Source organism: Corvus cornix, chromosome 1 (assembly GCF_000738735.6).
Source record: "Corvus cornix cornix isolate S_Up_H32 chromosome 1, ASM73873v5, whole genome shotgun sequence".
Classification (NCBI taxonomy): domain Eukaryota; kingdom Metazoa; phylum Chordata; class Aves; order Passeriformes; family Corvidae; genus Corvus; species Corvus cornix.
Genome location: NC_046332.1, coordinates 65,175,289 through 65,194,979, shown reverse-complemented (window position 1 = coordinate 65,194,979; position 19,691 = coordinate 65,175,289). Strand labels below are relative to the sequence as shown.

At 33.2% G+C, this 19,691-nt stretch overlaps 1 protein-coding gene across 2 annotated transcripts in view; it reads left to right on the top strand.

Moving 5' to 3' along the window:
• KLHL1 (kelch like family member 1) overlaps positions 1-19,691 on the top strand; it is a 196,699-nt gene that overhangs the window by 159,166 nt on the left and 17,842 nt on the right. For both annotated transcript variants that reach the window (XM_039560154.1, XM_039559587.1), the window contains exon 8: positions 10,503-10,665. In XM_039560154.1, the coding sequence (XP_039416088.1) occupies positions 10,503-10,665 (163 nt within the window). The remainder of the gene's footprint in view (positions 1-10,502; positions 10,666-19,691) is intronic.

Genomic DNA, 19,691 nt, shown 5'->3' with positions numbered 1-19,691 from the left:
AAGTATCTCATAAAGTTATTATTTTAGGGAGTGCTCTTTGTATGGAAGTCAATCTGAAGTAATTTTTTTTTCATTTGTTTTCTAAACTGTGTGCTCTGTTATATCCATGTAGCAAAAATGCTAGAGTAGTTTGAATTGGATTTTGTATAGAGGATGGAAATAAGCACCCATCCTTTACATGGACGTCTTTTTGTTGACATAGCAAAAAATTGTGAGGGGTACCCTATTGTAACTAAGGTCACAGCCAGATAATACAATTCACTTTATCCTGTCTTCACATAATCTTCAATAGAACCATGTGTATAGAACTTGATACATGTAGAAACGAGGAAATAGAAGTTGACAGGCCTTGTAGTGAAAGTCCATAGTATAGGAAGTCATATTTTAGGCAGTTTCAAAGCTGCCAATGGAAGATGAGTGAAAGCTCTTTTAATGGCAGTGTTTGAAATAAGTGGTGCTAAAGTACAAAAAAGAAAGGGCAGACTGTGGCATCCAAAACTATTATTTAAAGTAATAGTGATTCTAATATCCCTGTTGAGTAGTCCATAAAACAGAAAGGAATATGAAAGAGCAATAGCACACCAGAAAGGCAGTGAAAGGCAGAAATGAAATATGGGAAAGGTGAAACCTGACAAACAGAAAGACAGAATCAAAATCCATATAGGGAAGGAAGAAAGAGACTGGAAGAACAAAGAGGTGAAAAATGTAAAACAGATTGTGGTTTATAAATTCAGCAGTTTTATGAAGCATCTGCATCCACTTTTCCAGTTTCTTTGCTGAACTTAATAGTCTATGTAGAGGAGGGGAGAGAAAGGAAATACGGAACCAATGATAGACTAATTAGAATTTTAGATATCAAATCCAGTGAAACTGTGATTTAAAAAAAAAAAAAAAAAAAGATTGGTACTTGTCTTGTCTTTCCAAAAGAAACAGTTTAAATGCCACAGTGAGAAAATTAGGCTGTCAGTATAATTAGAGAACAGCAGTCTTTTCAGGTAGGTGCTCTAAATAGTCTTGTTCTTTCCATGAACTATGTAAAGTGCATCTAAGCTCCTATTTAAAGTTTTGGCTTTGAAAGTATACTGATCTCACTATCCATAGTCAAATACATATCTTCAAGATGATCAGTGTGGGAAGGAGGCTGACAGTGCATGGTATTACCTCATAAAATCCTGTACGACTTATAGTGGAGGCAAGTTACATATTTTTCCTCCTCCCCTCTTGGAAGAGAGAATCTTCCCAGTTGTAATCATCTGAGTGAAAATGCTATAAATGCTATAAAAATATTAATAGCTGATGGGAAAGCCTTAGATTTATTTACATAGGATATACGCCTAGGGTAGATAGGATTCACTCTACCCAGACTGAAAGGCCGTAGAAGACCTAAAGAGTTCCCAAGTCTCAGTTTACACATTGGATTAGTCTTCAACCTATTGTTCTGAAAAAGCTAAATATGTAATGTAAATGCATTTTAAAGGACCTGAGGGGTATGCTTGAAATTAGAGTGAATACTTTCTTATAATGTGGTTTTCATGGAACTGGTATGTGCAGGAATGAATACCTAAAAGACTAACTTCAAAACTCAGAAGTGGAAAGAGAATACATGAAGTTAGGGAGTTACAGGATAAAATATTCCAGAATATCTTAGATGTTGCTGACAAAATATCAAATGGCCCTATGTGTTTGCACAAAGGCCTGTTTCTATATTTCATAGAAAGGGAATGACCCATCGTGCTTCTTCGACCCAGCTTGATTTTCCACTTTCATGCTTACTGCTCTAGAGTCCAACTCATAAGTCAAACGGAAGGGAAAAAATTTTACTTGGGAAAAATACAGGGATGCCTCTGTAACTTTCAAGTAGTGATGAGAAATACTAATAGTTAAAAATACTGGAGTGAAAATTGTGGAGAAACTGATCTATCAGTCTTCTTATTACATGGTAAATCTTAGAAGTAAAATACATGTATAAATATAAGTAATATAAATAATATAAAAATATAAAAAAATCTAGACATGCAAATTAGTTATCAGACACCGGTATATTTTTTATATCACTAAATGATAATTTAGAAAATATTTAATATACTTTTAAAAGTATTCAATTATTGACTATTTCATTGATTCAAAATTAATGAGATGCTTTACAAGTAATGTTTGTATTTTCAAAAGGAATTATTGTTTATCAAATAGTTTCCCAATGTGTGACAGCTTAGGGCGTAATTACAACTCCAGAATTTTAGAGATCTAAGAATTTGGGTGGGATTCAGCTGCTTAAGTAGGGACATATATGATTGAGTAGAGCAACTGAGATGGCATAATCTCATTTCCATGGGAAAAAAGAAGTGTAGCATGTTTAGGATTAAATAATTTGTGGGAGCAGTTCCTGCTTCTCAAGGTAAAACAAATACTTATTGAGTAGACTGGAAACTGAGAATCTGGTAATGCGACTCTAACTTAGATTCCAGTTGCACTGGAACTTTTAGAAAGAAAGCCAAAGATTGGGTATTTATTGGGTATTTATGTCTGTATGTGGGTATGATTTGGGAGATGTTAAAAATATAGATTTTTGAAAAACTATTCAAGATACAAAACTAAATGAAAAAATGTAGTAATATTTATATTATATAGTAATATATAATATTGCTATATAGTAATATTTATATATGGTAATATATATTTATAGTAATATAGAAAATTTTCTATTTAAATAAAACTAGCATAGTAATGAAGTACATAATATCTTAAAGAAGTAGCAGTAACATAGTAACATCAATGGATGCACAGTTTAGTAATTTCTGGTAGAATTATTCCTTCATAAAGCAATAAGTTAAAAAAAAATATTCTATATAATAACATTTCCCTATATAAATATTGACATGAAGCAGTTATTTTTAATCCCATTGCTCTCCCCTGGTGAATTAAATAAAGTAATTTTTAACAATAAATTTGTAAATTTCAATAGCTTTTTAGAATAAGACTTCAATGCAATGTCAGAAAATGTAGCAGATACTAGAAATATTACTAGATCCATAATAGTAAAACAGTATCTGATTACACTGAAACAAGTGAAGGAGAAACACATAGGTAACACATATTTGATACTACAAATTTATAATGAACATGTTATTGCAATAAAAATGATGTATATTAAAGATACATTTTGTTAGATAAATATGGAAAGTGATCACCTCTACTTTATTTTATGCCAAATAAATTTTGTTTGGAAACAAAGTCTTTAAAGAATGAGTGTTACTAACAGATTTTTTAAAGCCGTTCCATCAGGAAAACAGGCAATATGAGCAGACTAGATCAGATACACAGCAAAACCACTAACTGTACAGGCTCTCTCACTTTTACTGCTTTCATGAAACATAATATAACATAGATTATTGCTTACTCAACACCAAAAATCTAATGATGAATGATACCTCTCTTTAGACCTAGTTTGAAGGATAATTTTCAAGTCAGTGAGAGTTGAACTTCCATCTTCCGTTTTAAAAACTTTTGCTATGGCAGTTAAGCAACGATGTTATTTTAGATAGTGCTTAAGCCCCAATAAATACGTGCTTGTCTATGGAGTTACGATCTGTCAGAAAGCATTCCAGGAAGAGTAGAAACCACTAAAATAGACTAGGAATATAAATAAAACCTTGATATAGCCTTAACACTCCCATCCATGGTAACTGTAAAATAAACTATAAAAATGTAGAAGATAAAAGGGATCTTTGTTCTTCTTTCTCTGCTATCATGCATGATAGTTTCTTCTTTTTATGTATCACCATTGCTGGGCTACCAAGGAGCCAAAAATAGCAAATTTACATCTTCCATTAACATACAAAAAAAAATAAGTAGGGGTCTGGATTTTTTTTTTTTTTTGTTTGTTTACATCATAATAAATCCAAATTTTTTGTATGTTGTCTGTATGTAAAAGAAACTCTGTGGAGATTAAAAAGTATAGAGCTGCAGAGATAGATGCATGAGGATCTGAGACTCCAGGCTGGACATCAGGACATCTATGAACCTGGAGGCCAGAGACAAAAGGCAGGAAGGAAGAAATGTCAGTAAAATGAAGAGAATTGAATTAGCATTGAAACCAACAGATTAGGTCATACGCTATTAGTATGATAAAACTGTAATTATTTATGACTAATTGGTTTCCCAATATTGTGGAGCAACTATTTATAAATAAAAGAATTCTTGAATGTTATAATGATATTTTTTTCATAATGTTTGTTACAGTGCCAAACAGCTAGAATACTGGATAAAGGAAACTTTTCCAGATAATAGTTTTTAGAGCATGCAGACAACTGAAAATATTATAGCACTTCATGCTATCACATATATGATACTGACCAAGTTCTACTGCACTGGGCAATGGTATTCCAGATTTCCAGAGCATGATGCCATACTCATTTTGGTCAGTTCTGGTCAGCTGAGAAAGATTCATGTCCCAAAAAGGTTCAACTCAAGACCCTGTTGTAAATATCTTATGTTTCTGCAATGGTAGATCTTTCTGGGTACATCAGCATCTCATAAAAGCAATAATCTAGTTAATGTGTATGTTCTCCATCTTTATGTGGTGATTTCTATGCACAGAATACCTCACAATCCATCGCCTCCGAAAAAACCCAACAAACAAAAACGCCCAAACCCACCACCTAGGCATTGAGTAGAAGAGTTCCTCAACAGACTAGCTTACCAGAACACAGCAATGCTCTGATATAGCTGTATTTTTTACCCCAGAATCAGCTATTAAGTGATTAATTTGAGAATCTTTCTTTTAAGCAACATCGACTGTACTATAGACCTCTATGTAGTTAAATTATTGTTATTTTTTCATGTTAAATCTCAGGAAAAATATGCCATTCTGACCGCTTTCACTGTGGGTTGACATAAGGCCTGAGTATTTTAAAGTATTTTCTCTGCAACATTGATTTGCATGTATATTAAATTTTTGCTTTGGATTTTTCTCCTAGTCATGGGGAACATTAGAGGGATTTTTTTTTCTGCATTATTAAGTACCTTTTCTTTGTACTCTGCACCTTTAGTAAGTAGTAGATCATAACCCAATTCACTAAAGAGTTACAAATCTTAACAGCAACACTTACAATAATTTCTGAGCCATGTTCTCAGGATAATAGTGTGGCAGAGTTGAGAATCTAGTGTCTTATCTACAGGACTGAATATAAATAAAGGGTCAACAGACAGATCTTTACTTCTATAAATTTGCATTATATTAGCATGTTAGTGTAATATCTTCTAGTCCAAGAGGGCAGTGATATTGATATAATTCTTTAAATGAGCCTTGGTAAGTGCTTGTGAATTTACATAGGAATAGGTATTTTCAACATTGAGTCACTGAATATTCACTAAGGAAGGTAGATCAGGTCTAATTCTCCAAGTAATGACACACTAAATTCCAGGCTTGGCCTATGGCAGTCCTATATGCAGCATCCAAAGAACAGTATTTGTATTTCACACTCAGTTAATATTATGGCTTTGAGAAGTAAATACGAGGTTTAATTCATTATTTAATTCATGGTGCATAACTTAAAGCAAATTGGACTTTACTTTCTTTGGCACCACTATTATGGAAGAAAAGTGGTTTAAGATGTAAAGGGGGAAAGAACAGAGTAAGAAAAACCAGGAATATTGATTACAATTAATACAAAGTTGTATAAATATGCTTCTGTGGGTGTGGGTGAGAAAGGAGGTTGTTAGAAAAGTTCTTCTACCTGGACACTAAATAAATGCAGAGCTTAAAAGGGTAGAATTGGGTGTTATTTGATTCAGTTTAATACTTGGATAACAAACCACTGATTTGTCTTCTCACCTTCAGTGTCATGATACAGTGGATGTCTGTTATCTTCTTGAAAGCTAATGTCCTTATTTAAAAAATAAGGTGTGGGATACAAGTATATCCTTCCCAGTTAAAATTTCATGTCTCTACAAATATCAAAATGCAGAGACTACAGTGAAACTAGCACCACAGATATTTTTTTCTTTGACATTTTGTATCCAAGTGTCAGTATGAAACTATATTTACAGTTGTTTTATAAAAAAATTACACTTTTTAAAATTTCACTCTGTAAAATCAGGTCCATTAGGCAGATAAGGAAATGCAGAGTTAAAAATATGATAGGCAGTGTTCCTTTATTTTGTAACATTACAGAAAAGCAATTAAAGTCCCATTCCAGTCTTCAAGTATAAATAATTGGAACTGTACAGATCTCAGCACCTAATTAGGCATAATAGGGTTTTTGCTGCATAGCTCTGTCAAGGCAATCTAAAGAAAAATGCCTGCCATTGCAAACTGGACAATTAATTTTTTAGATCTCCTGTAGTTTAAAAATAATACAGTTTACTTTTATAAATTCCTAAGTCAAAATGCTTAGAAGAATTATTTTCCAGGTACTTTTTTTGTTCAGGAAAACATTAAGGTTTCTCTGCACTGTACTTACTGCAGAGTACTTAACTACTCAATATATTGCTGAAAACATGTCTTCTCTTAAGAAAAAAAGTTGCTTCCTTTCCTAAAAAGGTTGCTCGTAGTTGCTTCAGCTCTCCAACTCTATGAGAACTAGGAAAGCCAAACTGTTCACAGTGTCACATAAATGAAAGCAATTCATCAAAAGATGGGTAGAACAAATTACTCCCTCGATGCCAGAATTATTATTTTCTACAAATTAAAAAAGTGAGATCTGATTCCACCAATTTCCAGTTTCTTGTTCTTTATTTAAAGATAATAACTTTGGTTATTTAATATAATTCTCTTATGGTAAAATTCTCACTATCTGAATGTATTATTGCTTTTGTCAGAAAACAACAGAGCACTAGTATCATGTGAAACATTAAATCCAAGGGGATTTCTTCTTTTCTTGTGTCTTAAACTGGTTTTGCGAAATTGTTGAAGATGAGGTACAGGAAGAAAAGCTATGAGGGCCTCCTGTGCTTTCTCTTTTCTTAGCAAACTCTCCTGAAAGACCTAACAGTATTATTCTTCCGTCCAATTTGCTTAATAACAAATAAGAGTTTAAATGTCAGCTGGAAATAGCTATTTTCTCATTTAGAAACAGGAAAAGCTCATTCTATATAGTATATTTTAACAAAAAAACATTATCTACATTCTGAGTGTAAATCTAGGTGGACTTTTATTATCTTGTGGACATAGATGACAGAAAACAAAATTATGTACTCTGACGTCAGTTTACTCTAGGACACATAATGAACACAGAAGCCTGTTTCATGAAGTTGAAATGAACTCTGATCTTCTAACACACTGTTCAGTATCTTGACTACAAAAAGATGAGAAATCTTATCTCAAGAGACTAAGCTGAAATTGGCTGCACCATTTAGAAAAAATAAAAGGTATATAGAGTTCAGTACCTTTGCTCTTTAAGGAGGAGGAATACTACAGTGTGCTAATAGGATTGGAACTCTGACATTTCAGCACAGTCTACTTACAATGAATTTAATTTTTTCTTCAATTAAAACAAATGATCTGGAACATTTAGAAAAGAGAATAGTCTTGTTTCATCAATTTTACTGGAAAATATTTTGGTTTGTGATCTTGGGGAATGTGTCCCTTAAGATTGTGGTGTTACCATTTGCTGTTATCATGGACTGTTCAGTAATTCCAGTTAGAGAAGAGATGTACTGCAATCCACCCTGTGTGATAAGGAGGCTACAAGCAACATCTTTGGGACTACTCTTTAGTCCATATGATATAAAAATCACAGAGAATTCTGGCATCTAAGAATGAATTAAATGCTTGAATTCAATGCCTGAATATTGAATTCTTCATATATGATACAGTCTGCTGTAATATAAAATGTATATTTATATATTTGATTGGGGAAGACGATTACATTATCATGACTACTCATTAGAATATTTTGAAACATATGGTGCAAGCACTGCCTAATGGGGAAGGAAAATACTTTTGTATTGCTTAGAACTTTGCCAACCTGGCTTCTTAGAAAACATAAGAATCAGACTGTGGGGCTTCATAGATATGTGGGTCTGAGCACAGGTAACAGAGGCACCCAAGAGATGCAACAGTTTGTACAGCAGCTTCCACAAATGGGTGCCAGAAGCTACTGAGGGCAGTATGTTTGTTTCTGCAATGGGGAAAAAAATCAGAAGGAACTGTGCATCTCACAGTATAAACTCAGAAAAGTTCTCATGAGAACAACAGAGAAGCCATTGAAGACTATTTTCTGTATAAAGCTCAATTACAAGGGTATAACAAGAAAGGCAGAGAGAGAGCAACATTATATTAATGCAATGAGTTTATTAGCTTTCATTGTCATTAAAAAAAAAAGTAAAAATCCATGAAAACACAGGAAGAATCGTGTTTTGACTAAGGGAAAATCAAATTTCCTACAAAAATAATTGAAATAATTGTGATGGCTTAATTTCCAGCAGGAAATAGATGAGAATAAAACTCAAATATGAAGTACTTGAAAAAAAACCTGAAATACTGAATGAGATACAAAGAATAATTGAGGAAAACTCTTTATACCCTAGTGAAAGTGCAAGTAAGTTATTTGAGGGAGTAAAGGCTGGAAATTTCAAAACTGATGAGATGTGTTTTTATGTGCATCTTAGATTCCTTGTGAAATTCACTGCATAATAATACAACTCTGTTTATGTGTGAAGGTGAGAGAGGGTTTGTGTGTTTGTCTAGACACCAATTATGTGTAAATGTATGTGTATAGATATGTTTACCCCCCTGAACTTTCTTTGAATATGATTCATTTTGTTACTCCAAAAAGAATTTGATTTTCCGCTTAACTTTGCATTTAGCAAAGAGTATATAGATGAAAAGCTAAGGAGTACCATGTTTTTATAAGAAATCATAGTAAATAAGTTTCTGACAATGTAAATCTCTTTGTTCAGGACATAAGAGTATTTAAAAATATTAGATACTAGAGAAAACAAAAAACATCCCCAAACTACATATATTATCATATAATCCCCTAATTTTTATGTGAACACTGACACATCTTCCCACATGCTGTTACTGGTTGTGTTCTGAGATAAGATATTGAGCTATATGGATCATTACTTCAATTTAATATCCACTTTAATATTCTGGAAAAATTATAACTGGAGCATGTGATTGAATAGAAAGCATTTCTAAGCAAGACAATGAAAACAATTGGAGAATGAGTTCTATAGAAAAAGATGAGGTTCAACCTTCATTTGGAGGAAATTGTTTTTAAGGGTTAGTAGGGTTTTTTGAATTCCTTTCTTTTTTAAGTTAAAAAATATTGACAAACGAAAACCAACACCCAAAGTGCAGGATCACTTTCTGTGAACACTGAGATGAAACATGTTCAAACTCATTGATAAAATATAAAGTCAAATAAACTTTTAGTTAATTACTTTTCTGAAATGGAACAAAACATTCCTACACTTTGCATTGTTTGAAATTAAAGAGAGACTTTTCTGCAAAAAAAAATAAAGCCATTCTCTAAAACTTTAATGATCTACTCTTTTCTGACTTTCTGATGAGTTCAAATCGTGTGAAATGGAGTGAGGAAAAAAAAAGACTGACTTAGAAACAGGACTGGATTTAGCCTGAGATTTTTTCAGAGCGATGTTCATTTGGGATCACGGATTCATAGAATGGAATTGCTGAGCTCACTGTCTTAGCTATAATTTATCTTCCAGAGCCTTCTAAGCTTAACTGAAGAGATTGCAAGATAGAATAGGGCGGGCGTCCCTTCAACTCGGTGATTCAAACCCCTCATAGTTAAAAATTTGTTACTTATTTAAGTATTTCCAACTTTAGTCTTCACACTTAATATTTTGTTTACTTTTCCTCAGTAGATAAAAGAATCCTAATATAGCCAACATTATTTTTCTGTGAAGGTGTGGTTATTTCTTTTTTTTGATACAGTAAAACTGAGGAAGTAGCTTAAATTTCTCAGTATAATTACTTGCTCAAGCCTTTGAATGCGTTTTTTGATTCTGTACCAGTCCACAAGCTTCCTGCTACTGAAAAATTGATGTTTTCTTTTACATGATTGACAAAAATGGTGAAAAAACAGACTTCAACCACTGTAGAAGCTATTCCATTCAATGAAATCCCCCTTAGGTTGACAATAATCTGAGACCTACCAGGTATCCAGTCCATACTTTATTATGCGCTTTGCTGCTATTCTAAAGAGCGAATACATGATCAGAATGAGATACTAAAGGGAATACAGAAATCTGAGAGTATCACATCATTGACAGATTATTTTATGAAGCAAACACTCTTCTCAAGAAATGAAATTGTTTGTTTGACATGTTTTTCATAGAGCCATGTGGAGTGGCATTAATTTTGTTCCTGTTTGTTAATTCTTAATTAATCAGATCTCAGATTGGTGCTTCCTTTTTCACTTTGAATATACAAGTTCATTTGTTGGTTGTGTTTTGGAAAACTTTTTTATTTTTTACTACTGATAGAGGAAACATACTTTTATCTTCTCTCACTTTCTTCTCCATTTTAGGAGTTACAGTGCTTGAAGGGCCTATTTATGCAGTGGGAGGACATGATGGTTGGAGTTATTTGAACACAGTTGAGAGGTGGGACCCTCAAAGTCAGCAGTGGACATTTGTGGCAAGTATGTCAATTGCCAGAAGCACTGTTGGAGTAGCAGCATTAAATGGCAAGTGAGTAGGGTATGCTTACACAATTGAAACACTTATTTTGAAAACCAGTGAAGCTTAATTGTCATTGCTTTCCCTTATTAAGTTGCAGTGGCATTGAAATGTTCCAGATTAAATCAAATGGTCAAAGCTACTTTAATAACCCTGTTACTCTACAAGAAACTGGTTTCAGTGGTGCATAAGGCCTGCAGCAGACTAGCAGAAGCATCATCTACACAAATAACCCTGGAAATATTGATCTACAGTCATGAAGAGCTGCATATGATTATGCATATATATTCCAGCTTTGTTTCTTTTTCACAGCTGACCATATATTTAATGCTTCCCAGTTAATAGATACTCAGTTGAATTTTGCATGAATTACATGAAACTTTTAAATTAAAAGAAATGTTATCTGTGTCCCAGAAAGGTAGGATGGACACCACTGAAAACCAGCACGCAGTGGTCTCACTGCAGCAAATAAAAATATTCTAGAAACAGAAATTGATTTTCATTCTTTTTATCTGAGTAACCATCTTTAAAAATATCCCATATGCCAAGAACTGCAACTTGAAAACATATGTAAGGACCAAACCTTTCAACTCCCTGGTGCTAATTTGCTACATTGCTACACACAACTGACATGTGCTGCATTCCTCAGGATATTGGAAATGGATATCTCATTGGGAAACAAGATGGTGGATTTAACATTCAGCAAAGGAAAGCAAAATATTTTACTATGGAAGTTCTGAGGAGTTTTTTTCTTGGTTATTCATTACGATTTCTTTCTTCTGCAGTGAATAAAATAAATAAATAAATGAAATGCATTAGATGGTCTTTGAAGTGAGAGAGTTATAAACTATTCTATGTGTGTATCTCACACTGCTTGGGGCACTTTGCGTACAATGGATACTGGATGCTAAATATTTCAAATGTGAGTTTCTTAAAACACTTGAAAAAATATAGCCTCTTCTTTTGTGTTTTAATGTGGGAAACTATTCCATTAGTGATCTTCCACTGCTTTGTGGTTAGCTTAATTTGTTTTCCATTTAGATTAATTTTAAACAGAAAAATGAAAATTGTATTTTTCTATCAGCTTATGAGGGAAATAAATAAAAAAATTAAAGCTTTCATATTGTGATCTCCTCAGGCTCTGAGTGAGGTGATTGATTTGTAAGTAACCTCTTATTAATTTCCAATGTATTGATGTGTTTTTGAAGCTCACTTGTGTAGACCATGAAAGTAAATTATTAGTTATTTTGCTGCTCAAACAAATTGAAAACAATACTATCTGAATTTGGCAAAACAGGGGCACAGAAATTAATGTTATTTCACTGAAGTACATTTTAAAATTTAAACTGAAGTTCTTATATCAACATCTTTCCTAAAACATGAAAATGATTGTGTCAACATGTGCATCATATTCTAATTTGAAAAAGATTTAATTATCGAAGCAATAAAATCCTACTGAATTTCTCAGAAATTCAGAAAAATAACTATCTGAAGTACTTTTAAAAAATTTTAACGTAGTCCTTTTGACAGGGTTCTTTTCTATAATCATGTTGCCTTATTACATTTCAAAGTTGCTCCTGTTTCACCCAGGAGAGCTTAATGGAATATCTTCTTCTCCCAACACAAAGGTCACCAGGTTGTTACCTCCAGATTTCCCAGAGTAAGAGGATAGAATAATTACTATCCTTCAATGAGGAACACAGGCAATATTCATTTCCTTAAATGTCTTTCTAGTTGTAAGGGGCAGCTAGAACAACTTATAAAAGATACAGGTTGTTTTCTAGATAAAAGACACATGATGGATTTATTTTCCCAGAATTTCAACAGAACAATCGATCTGGTGCTACATAAGAAATAAATATTTAAGATTTTAAAAAAAGCTGAATAGTACAGAGATTTGAAGAAGAAAAGGACTATATGCAATAACTAGGATGTCACAGTTACCCCTGGATTTCTTTAAAGATCTGTTCTGGGTTAAAAGAGTCTAATAGTAAGAGCAAGTTCGTTAAATTACCAGACAATTCAGTGGCACCAAAGGGGGTGATATCATGTGTTTCATATTGGACACATGAATACAGAAGTATTTGGATGACCTTAAGAAGCAACACAAATAGAATATTTAGTAGTTTATATGTGAATTAGCAAGCTTTGTGCTTGAAAAAATTAATGTTAAGAAGTGAAAGAAGAGGTAAAAAGAGCTCCGTACGATGTTAGCACAGAAAAAGAACACAAGAAGAAATCTAGGGGGGAAAAAAAGGAAATACTACTGAAGAATACATACAGTTTAATTAATATTGGAAACATTTATGTTATTTGGCTTACCATGTGGAATTCTGGTCATCCATACTGAAGGAAGTTCAAGTGAAATTGCAAAGCTCATATAGTGTATACCATTAATATCAATAATGCATGTCATACCAAAGAAAAGCAACAAAACTGTTACAGTTGACAAAGGAACAGATGCACAAAATAGCTACAATTCAGCTGGGAAAACAGAGATGGAATAAAAATAATATGGGGCAATAAGATCGTGTCCACGAAACTCTCATCAGGTTCTAAATGCCTGTTTATTGATTCATAGAAAGGGTAATATTATGTGTTTTTATGCAATACCAAAGACTGAAATCTGAGAATTTTCCTTTTCAGTAATATTTTTGTTTTGCCAAGTCAATGTATACTGAGGCTTTGAAGATTCCATCTCCTTCATCTTCATCTGTTTCTCATAGTCTAACAGTAATACAAGAGTGGAGTGTGTTATCCTTATTCTCTCTCTCTATACATACATATATATATATATAAATTATTTATTTTTAACTTGATGTCTTTATCAATTTTTAAAATACTTGGGTAGGTGTTGTAGGACTTGCCATGACTTTAGAATTTCCTGGGATGAAACATGGTCAGTAGTTCCTTCTGGTATTGAAACAGCATCATCCTTTCTGCCTTGTTACTGTTAACAACCCTGTTGCACAGACTGGAAGAGAAAGAGTGCATGAACTTCCTCAGATCAGCAATAGATATGAGTGTTAAAATATTAACTGTGGGAGGGAGATTTACACTTTGAAGAAACTGGGAGAGGACAGTGCTTTTTATATGCAGATAATGAGTCAGAAGTTGGGATGACTTATTTGAATCCTTCTTTGGGGCTGACATACGTGGTGTGTAACTAGTGTACAATTTATACTATGTAAGACTAGCATTTTTTGGTTGTCAGCAGATAGTGCTGAAGCAGTAGTACTTTTCTACAGTATGTTAGGAGCACCAAGGAACCAACAATATGAAAAATTTTATCTTTTCCAGAAATATTTCTACATTATCACTTACTATTTCAAGATTTTCCTAATTTCTTAATCTTTAAACTCAAGAAGAAAAAAAAAATCTAGTTGACACCTTCAATCCAATAAATACAAATCCTTTCCATAACTTAAAATGTAAATGGCTCCAAATTTATATCTAATACCATAGCTATTTATTAGCCTTCTATTAAAAACTCTCTAATACATGAACCACACATTCCCTAAGAACACTAAACCTTTACACTAATTTATTTTCAGAACATATTTTATGCTAATGGTGTAGCTCGAAGTAGAAATGAAATAAAGTTTACACACTTTCATCAGGAATACATAAACCTCAAAGACATTCTCTGTATCATACAGCTTTATGTTATTCCAATTTTTGTGTCACTACCATAACCGATGTTTTTCTGTGCTGCTCTATTATATGGCCACAAAGACTGCATTGCAAAAAATATTCCTTTGTTTCTACTGGTATGTTCGAAATTATCAATATTTTTTTTGAAGCAACTGTAGCTTTCATGGCATAAAGTCTGGCCCTTTCGTTTTGATCCCTTTAGCAAATATCAGTAAATCTGTGTTACAAAAGGATAAAATACTCAGCTGTTGCTATGACCCACAGGCTGACTTTAAATGGTAAAACATCACAGCAGTGCCTTAAGTGTCAAAAGTAATGACTTTGACACACACTGGCAAGCAGTTCAATCTCATGGTAACATCTTGTGGAGTTAAGAAGAAGGGAGTCCTGACCTTTATTGATTGCCATATCCTCAAATATGTGCTATAGTGAACTTGATATTTCCCCCTGCTGCTGTTGTTTTTATTAAATACCACACACTATTGTTGGTATATGATAGATGGCAAAAAGCAAGGAATTGTTGAATCTTAACTTTTAAAAATATAACTGTGCAAGAATTCTTTTAAATAATATTTTACTTTTATTTGTGAAAAAAAAGTTTTATAAGTATTCATTATCTCTGAAGGAAAGTAAAAGAGCAAGGAGAAATGCTTCAAGAGAATATTATTCCCCATCAATATCTATCTGATCACTTACCAATTGCTGTCACAGGGAAATAGACTTGACTTGGGGCAAATTAATGCAATTTATTAGTAATAAAAATAGATCCTGTCTAGTGAGAAGCAATCCCAAATTTTAAAATACCACCTTTCTTCCCCCCTTTCCCCAGCTCAATATACGTCTTGTAAAATCTTATAGCCTCACCCCGAATGGTGCACAGGGATGGGGAATGGGGGTTGTGGTCAGACCAAAATTGCTTCTGTCTGTCACTCCTTCTTCCTCACACATTTCCCTTCCTCCATCATGGGCTGTCTATGGGCTGCAGCCCTTTGGGAGATAACCTCCTACGCCAAGGTGGTGTCCTCCATAGGCTGCTGTGCCTCTGGCTGGTGATTATCTTAAGCAGGAAAATGCAATGCCAATACTACAGGCAAGATGCATAAGCTGACCCAGAGATATTTTCTTTTACAGGAACCTAAGCATAGATCCTCTTAATCCAATACAACATCTTTAAAACTGGAGTTGTCTGGCAAGCCTCATCTGTCTCCATCAATTATGTTTCCTTCCTTTTTCCTGTTTGCCTTAGACACTGATATTTTTCCATATTTTTGTTGAAAGACAGTCCAACATAAAAAAAAAAACCCTGATTTTCTGGTTGTGTCCTTTAAGTAATTATTTATTATCAATTGGTAATGTCAAATTTTGCCCATTACTTAACTATAGCAGATAGAATTTAGATCAGATTCCACATTCTATTAATTCTGCTTAAGCACTGGTATAAATAGAACATACTAATGATTACTTTAAAATTCATTTGCATATACATATTTATTATTCTTCCCTTCACAGTCATGCAAATTCATTTGTTACATTTTCAATTTTACTAGTTACGTAGAGAGACTTTAATAACTATGTAGCTTTAGGATTTTTTTTTTTAATAATTATTTATCTATTTAGTTACATTCCTTCAGTTCCACCTCTTGTGCAATAATTGGATTCATTTATTAATGGATTTTCATAAATTGGATTATTGTTTTGGCAGTGCTTTTCTAGCTATTCTCTGTTTCATTTTGAATGGGAAACACAGAAAGCAGGCCAATAGAGATGTTGCGTATGTGCAGTGGAATGTTTTGTTTTCAGATCATTTAATGAGAAAAACTGGAAAGAAACTTGTGTTATTTAGATCAATATTGTGCCTGCTGTAAACAGCAGTTGCTTTAGTTTAAAATATCCCTTACGATTATTATGCACTATTACAAAGTTACTATCAGAAAGTTTAGCCTGACGAACCTTCATTTTTAAGAAAAACAGAAAAATTCAAACCAAATTACTGTGAGCACAAAAAAGGTTCTCAAAATCATCTTGTAGTTAGTCACTCACCAGGAATATAATTGCTTTGGACTGACCTTGGAGAGACAAAGGTTAATAATTCCACAAAGTCCTTAATAGTAGTTTAGTGTTTGGCTTGAGAGAATTAGCAATGTATTACATTCATATAACCACCTACAAAACTTGATTGTGTGGCTGACTACAACCTCCTCCAGGAGTTCTGCCCCTTTGGCTTTCATGCATCTTATAATAAACTATCTGTGGCATTTTCTCTTGGCAGAATCTTTAAGGCTTATTACTAATTCAGTGCCCTGGTCTGATCTTTTGTACTTTTGCGCACAAATTCATGTTTCCTATGTGGAGGTCTCATGCAGCTCAGTGAATGTACAATTTAATTCAAAGTGCATCATATCCTCTCTTTTACAAGCAAGATTTAACTTGCTATTTTACATCCAGACTGTAAAATAAGAGACTCCGCACAGGTTTACTTTTTTTCTGTGGGGCTAGGCTAGCCTTAAAAAGATACAAGCTAGATAAGTAGATGTGACTCTTAGAAGAAAACAATGAAAAATCATGAAACTTTACAGTAAACCCACTATTTTTCCTTCAGTCCAAGGCAGATGCATATGCATCCTTCCTCTTTAGAAACTAAGTGATTGGCAGGAGACACAGCACATGCTATGTGCATGATCTGCTATATGCAGATCACACTGCTGATCTGCAGGGTGAGCCTATTTTCTCTGGCTATTCTATGGCCAGGGTCCCAGATGCTTGGACCACATTTCTATTTTGAAAGTTTACTGCACATGTACATCTTGTAGTGTGTATGCCCCCACTATGCCCTTCTCTTCATTCATCATCCATACAACAAAGTTTTTGGACTAGCTGGCTGTTGACTGTAATTTGTGATAAGGTCTTTCATGCAGGTTTTGTAATAAGAAACATTTTGTCTGTTTATTATATTCTTTTTTTTTTTTCCTGTAAGCTTTGTAATGAACAACAAATTCTACATAGATAATGCATATGTTCTAGTATGGTATGCATTAACTTGGACATGTGTGGGTACTTCAGGCCAAACAGACATAGAGAGTAAACTTACTCAGTCCTAATACCTGGCAGAAAAAGGCAGTAGTGTCACTCCATCTAATTTATGCTTTTAGATGTAACATATGCACCAATCCAGACAGTGGGAAGCACTGTGGACAATGCCTAGAAAAATTCACACCCTATTTTTTAATTGTGCAGCTTCCACAATTAAGCAAAGACATTTAAAAAAGCATTCAGCAATCACTGTTTTCTCTCTTGTGCTCAAGACTGCAAAAAGTATTAATATCCTATATTAATTATTATAGTTAAAGTTTGGCTTTTCATTTTTATCTTTAGTGGGATATGAAGTATGAGAATCCAAGCCTGTCTCAAATATTACTTGGTGCCTGTATGCTGGGACAGGAAAGAAGCCCTTGTTCAGTGCAGTGGGAGAAGCCTAGAGATCGTCCCCTGCCCAAATGTAGGCATTAACTTAAGTTACACACACACACACACATGTAAACACATATGCATTCATGTGTGCATTATCCTGTGTATACAAATGCTTCCTTATTTCCACATATATGTAAATCTGGAAGAATATTTAAAGATGTACATCTGACTGAAATTAAAGAAAGCTAAACATTAGTCTAATACTCAACTAAATATCTTTATGAGCAACAGCCCCTACAGCAGCTACCAAATATCTACTATACACAGCAGAATAGAATAACAAGCTATCTCCACTCCTAGCTTTCTATTTTTCCAATTTGAAACTTGATTAACTTCTTAATAACTAATATTGGGATAAGATTAAATTTCTTTTGACTTGGCAGACCAACTTCAGCTACATCTTACATTATTGGTTGAATTTGTTGAACTGAGAAAAGTTTGTTCATTTTAAAGGTCACAGGCTAAATGATCTAAGACTTTTTTGCAAGTCATCCATATAATTGCAATGCACGGATGCTTTTTAATACTTCAGCAAAGACTAGGGTACTGCTCAATGTTATTAAATAAAGGAAGCATTAATAGGCTTTAATTGTGTTTTTTAAGGCTGAAGTAACAATTCAAAATTTCATGCCAAACTAACAAGACAAGAAATATGACCAAAACCCATCATTTCCCATCAGTGCCATTTTTTTCTCATGGCTTTTGTGGCTTGAGGTTTTCTTTGCTCTTATGCCTTATTGATGATTCACTTGTCTTTTATTAATCCATTTGAACTAAGAAAAATACCTTAATAGGCATATATAGTTACTGTCAGGTAAGGAAAAAAAAATGTTTCAAACTGTATGCCTTCTGCCCACAATATTCTCACTAACCACAAATAAATAGTTTTAAATCAATATATTAAGTATGACGTAGATATTTTGCATGATGATAAAATATAGCAGTATTTTTTTTTTGGTCAAAAAATTCATGCAGTCATATGTCTGCTTTCATAACAGACTCTACATCATCTACCTAATCAGACAGTATCTCAAATTTGTCTTAGGAGGTTATTAGCTATTAACAAATTTTGTGAAACTCTTTTGCAATGGGAAGAATAACAAACACTTCAAAGACTACCTCACAAGTTATCAGCCTTAGTAAGAACAGAGACAAATGTTTCAACAAAAAAATTCTGTTTTACTCTAAATGAACTTCGACCTATAAATAGTTTTAAAACTTAATTTGAATCCCGAGAAGTTATTTTGTGTTCTTTTATAACAGCTTTTATGATGTGGCTGTTTTATAAATATGTTTTTTACTAACTTATGGTTTAAATGAAACTCTTTTTTTTCAGAAAAAACAATTATTCTGCATCCAACTATAGTGAAAATGAGACACATATTGAAATTATTCTTCCTTAACTGTGGAAACTACAAAAAGGTGTAGATATTTTAAAATATTTTAGTCAAAATCATGGAATAAATGGATACTGAGACAAAAAATGGAACAACAGTATGGTCTAAAATTATTAAACTCACAAAGAAAATTAATATCATAAACACATTATCTCAGTCTAGCACAAAGTAATTCTATGGATTCACTAAAAATTTTATTTAATGACATGTTCACTGTGTGTTTTAAAATAAACAATAGAGCAAATAAAGGGTCTCAATGCACATGCTGTAGTAAATCATTAATTTACAAAGGTAATTGGTAATTTTGCCTTATCTGCCTTAAAGCCTGATAAAGTCAACAATGTTTTTTTAACTGGTTGAATCTGCATTCAGTCAATGGTCTTGAATAGAGAATGTAGCCCACATAATTCTGATTACAATTTAAATTGCTTGAAACAAGTTCTTTCTATTAGGAAACTAAAATTTCTAGTGTAGAAAGTCAAGCTTTGTCATAATGATATTATCCATGCAAAAGGTGCT